Below are 5,192 nucleotides of genomic sequence, written 5' to 3'. Positions count from 1 at the left end.
GAATATCTGTAGTCTGTGAAATGCAAAATGGTTCAACACAGTGAGGAATTTTTGCTGTTTGCCTTGCTGTTACACCTACCTGTGAAAAAAACTTTAACCATAATTAATGTATAACTAACAAATATATACCTACTATTCCCCTAAAAAAGAGATTAAAATGGTATTTTGTGGATTTTTATACAATTTCATAAATTTGCTCCTTGTTTCCATCCTTTTGATTTTCCAAATTAATATGAAATGGGTTGTAGGTGTTGATAAACACCCTGCTCAATAGCATGTAAGAATCCATTCTCATTTTCTAGTAGGTATAAATAAGGACTTAACTTTTTCTATTTCAATGGGTAAAAATTAAAAATTAAAAATCCTCCCAAGACTAGCAAATTGCATAATGGTTATGTTGCTGGACTCCCACGTAGTTGACTAAAGTTCAAGTCCCAGACTGGGCAGTTTAAAATTCATGCGAGGTGTAAGTGCGTGCATGCCCAAAATCCCAAGAGGAGAATGGAGGAGAAAGGACTGTGGCATGGCCAAGCCCCGTGGGGGGTGATTTCTTACTTGTTGTCACTCTTGTCTCTATCTCTCAGGCAAGCACATGCACCCTATAGCAACAATTTCTCTTAAACAAATAAAGAGACAGACCCTCCTAACATAGTTCTGTACCAAGGAAAGCACTAGCCACTCCAAGGTATGTTTCCCTTCTCTCTTTTTAAAATGTACTTCTTTAGAGAGCAAGAGAGACACAGGTATCCCCAAGAGTGTCTTCAGACTGTGATCTATACCCGGCCTCAGCCAGCTGGGATCACAGGTACAAGTGTATACTCTAAGTGTACAGGGAGGCCTCAAGATGCAATCCTAAGATCTTCCCACATGGCTTCAGAATCACAGAGTGTTGCATTTCCACTGTACCACCAAGGCAGGCCTCAGCTCTCTTTTTTGGGCATTTTACTTCTTGGGTTAGAAGTGGTACTCTAGAACCAACTTTTTTCTTTAATAGAGATTTTTGCTATAGGTTGTGTTGCACTCACCGGAGAAACAGAGAGAAACAGAGAGACAGAAAGCGAGAAACCACCCCTCAAGGAGGATGGCCATGCCACAATCCCTTCTCCTCCATTGTCCTCTAGGGACTTTAGGCATGCACACACACGTGTCCGGTATGAGTTTTAAGTGTCTAGGACTAGAACCATGGTCGAATATGTGGGAATTCAGCGATGTAACCATTACGCTATCTGTTGGTTCCTAGAGCCAATTTTTTTTTTCTTTTTTGGAGAGGTTTTCGCTATAGGGCGTGTGCGCTCGCCAGAAAGACAGAGAGAGACATAGAGACAGAAAGCAAGAAATCACTCCCCAGGGGGGATGGTCACGCCACAATCCCTTCTCCTCCATTCTCCTCTCGGGATCTTGGGCACGCATGCACACGCGCCCAGCGTGAGTTTTAAGCCACTGGGTCCGGGACACGAACCGCAGTCGACTACGTGGGAGTCCAGCGACATAGCCATTACGCTAACTGCTGGTTCCCAAGAGCCAATATTTTTTAAAACAATCTGAAAATTTTCTTCCCTTTTCTGTATGTTATCCTTAATAAGACCTTCAATAACTGTTTTTATTAAGTTTTTATTTAGAAAAATGTCAAACATATAAAAGTAGAGATGAACATATATAAAGAATCATTTAACCATCACCCAGCTTCAACATTATCAAGGCCAATCTTGTTTCATTAATAACTCCAATGCACTTAAGATACAGTCTCATTATTTTAAAGGAACTCCCAGACATCAGATCATTTCAACCATAAATACTTGAGAATGTAGACAAGAACTCTTGTTTCCAATATAATCAGAATATTATTATCTCAACTAATATTAAATATCCAGTCCATCTTCAAGTCATCTCAATTGTCTCATTAAAATATTCATTTTACAGGTCCACGCAATTGGCTAATGTGTCCCTTAAGTCTCTTTTAAGCTATAGATTCATCTTCCATCTCTTTCAATTCTTGCAATCTATTTACTGAAGAAACTGGGTCTTTTGTCTTGTAGAGTTTCCTGTTGTCTGGATTTTGTTGATCTCATCTCTGTGATGTAATGTGTTTCTCTGCCCCCTGTATTTTCTATACATTATGAATTATGTCTAGAGAGATGGTCAAATTTAGATGAAAAATTTTGGCAAATATATCTTATGGGTGGTGTAATATAATGCCATCAGGAGACATACAACAGTTGAGATGACATATGAAAGAATTTTTGCTTTCTAATATCTCACAGCTGCCTTGAAACAGTTGTGTGACACCTGATATACAAAAGCCTTATAAATGCTAGACAGATTAGAAAATGAATGTTTTACCTTTCACTGTCATTACAAAATATTAATTAAACAAACTTTAGTGATATCTACAATATTTCAAGCAATGTTTTGTATGTTAGGTATTAAAAAAAGACTAAGGAAACAAGTTCCTTGCACTCATGGTCATATAATCTGGTGGGAAAAAAATACAGATACATAATCATAAAAGCACAAAAAAGGCCATAAGTATCAAATTAGAATTTTGTACAGTTACAGTGGTAGTGCAATGACCTGGAGGATAATCACTGGAATAGAGAAGAAGTATCTAAAAGCATAAGATAAGCTGTGTCCTTGGAAGTGTGAAAGATCTCACCTGTGCTTCACAATTCCATTCATCATTGGGTTCACATACTTGAGTCTTTCAAAGTAAATCTGAACAACATTTATGCCATTCACCTAAAAAAAAAAATCTTATTAATAGGATTTTATTGGTTCATCAGTTCTTCTAGTCAACAAATATTTGAGGATCTACTATGGTTCATCAACCATTCTGTATTGGAAAAGCCTTCAGTGAATTATCCAGTGCAGTTCCACTGTGATGTCAGTCGAGTGCCTGAGGGAATAATGATGTCCCAGGTATATTATGAAGCTGAGAAATTAGGAATATACTGGTAGTTGACAATTCCCAATCTTGGATCAATGACAAAAGCCTCAAAATTTCGGTCATTGTTCTAGGCCTTGAGGATATGGGAGGATTTAGACTGGGTTGTAGTCCTCAAAGGTTCATATTCTAATATACCAACAATCATTCAGAAAAATGATTATAATACTAGAATGATGCTGAAAATACTTGTTTTGTCTATGTTTCTGCAAAAGGAACTCTGAAAAAGAAAACTCTGGCCAGCTGTTAGTACCGTAGGCTCTAAAGCAGCATTTTCACCTCACTTTTTCCAGTTAACAACTATTAAGGGAGAAATTGCTTTTTCTTACAACTGCACTCTGCATAAAGGGAAGTAAAAGAAGGAACTCCAACTTCAGAGGCCCTTAAACCATTTATCCTAGAAGGGCCCTCTGATGTTGCTTTGACTTTACAAGCTGCCTGTTCCTGCTCCTATACACACACACTTCTGGTTTACTGATGTTTCCAAATTCAAAAATGTTAACATCTACACAACAGTTCTCTCAAATGAAATCATACAAGGAATTAAAAATATTTATAGCCACACCTCACCCCTTTCAGTTACTTCTTTCAGCAGTGATCTGATCAACAAACAGGTTTTTTTTAGAAAATATGACACATTACACATTAATAGTAAACTCTGTCATGCATACCAAAATTACCTTTACTCCAACTTATCTTCTTCAAATTTCTTTTTTAGGATAAGAATAGGTACTTGTACAGTGGAGGAAAAAAAATTAGCCTTTTAAAAAATGTGCTGGCTCTATAATAGAGAGCAAAAATTCGGAGGACATAAACACAGTGAAGGTACTTAATGAGAATAGGACAGTGTGGAATGGGGTAAGTGAAGAGAAGAGGATAGAGAAAGATAGCAAGTGAACAATAGAGAGACAGGACGTTAGTGAGAAACAGATAGGCTTATTAACTGTTGATGATGACATGTATAGTATTCTCAACTGGATTGGTCTGAGAAGTATTTCATGATGGGCAAAGTATTTTTACAAGCAAAATGAGAAATAGCAATTGACTGTTTTATAAAAATAATTAGAATAATAAAAATAATGATTGGGGAAAACAGAAAAGATATGGAATGTTGAAGTGGGGAGATTAATGTCTCTGTACTGACTGACATGCATGGCATTCCCTTTTGAAAAAACAATGTAATACACTGTAAAGTTATATGTAATCCAATGTAATATAAAGAAGATTATGATGATAAAAAAAAAGAAGTGGAAAATAGTGGAGATGAAATGCATGAGAAAAAAATATGGAGAGGACTGTGGCAAACTGACAATATTTGGCATAATGACACTCCTACATGGGCAACCATAGTTCAAGTCCTTGACCTCTTTCTGGTGAGTGTGTGTGCCCTATGGCAAATAAAAATACTACTAATAAATAAAATTAAATAAGTAACTTTTAAAATGTGCTGGAAACAAATTTCTACATCATGTCTGAAAGTCTTAATTATCTTTGATCAATGTACTTTTTTTGGGGGAGAGGTTGAACTGAAAATTTCAGCTGTACATTTTTACTGCAATCATCATATAAATAATGTATATGTATTATATAATGACTCCATAAGGAGAAAAATCTCAACTGTGCATCAAACTTTTGGAGGATGAAGTTTATAGACAACCACTCAGTTTACAATGAAATTTTTAAATGAAAAGCTTTTTTGTTTTTGAGAGAGAGTTTTGCTATAGGATGTGTCACTCATCAGAGAGACAGAATGCAAGAAATCACCCTCCATGGAAGATCGTCAAGCTACAGTCTCTTCTCCTCCATTCTTCTCTTGGGATTTTGGATGCATGTGCACAAACACCTGGCCTGAGTTTCAAGCTGCCAGGTCTGGGACTCAAACTGTGGTTGACCATGTGGGAGTCTAGTGCCTTAACTACTACACCATCTACTGGCCCCAAATGAAAATCTTTTAAAAATCTTTAAAAATGAAAGGCTATTTGGAGCCTTTCATTTATTCTAGACTGAGCTTCAGAAGTTTATTTAACAAGAAATACTTATGTGACTTTGAATGCTTACTTTAAAATGTGATAACTACAAAATATTCTTTTGCAATCTAAAAATGAAAGCCTTAGTAGTTTTACGAGTTACATAAACTGAAAATATCTGGATGCTAGGAAAATCTTAGCAGGTAGGACTCAATCCAAATGTTTCTGATTACAAACACAGAAAATATTTACATTTTAACAACTCTTTTTAAAATATTTTCCTT

General features: G+C 36.2%; 1 protein-coding gene across 1 annotated transcript in view; it reads right to left on the bottom strand.

Annotated features, from left to right (window-relative positions):
• Positions 1–1,595: 1,595 nt before the first annotated feature.
• The window catches only part of LOC102481545 (diphosphoinositol polyphosphate phosphohydrolase 3-beta), a 7,020-nt gene continuing 3,423 nt past the window's right edge, over positions 1,596–5,192 (bottom strand). The window contains exon 2 of the mRNA XM_006166050.2: positions 1,596–2,736. Within this exon, the coding sequence (XP_006166112.2) occupies position 2,736 (1 nt within the window). The 3' untranslated portion in view covers positions 1,596–2,735. The remainder of the gene's footprint in view (positions 2,737–5,192) is intronic.

Source organism: Tupaia chinensis, unplaced genomic scaffold (genome assembly GCF_000334495.1).
Source record: "Tupaia chinensis unplaced genomic scaffold, TupChi_1.0 Scaffold144164_1, whole genome shotgun sequence".
Classification (NCBI taxonomy): domain Eukaryota; kingdom Metazoa; phylum Chordata; class Mammalia; order Scandentia; family Tupaiidae; genus Tupaia; species Tupaia belangeri.
Note: the sequence above shows the minus strand (reverse complement) of the source record. Positions and strands in the feature narration are given on the sequence as shown.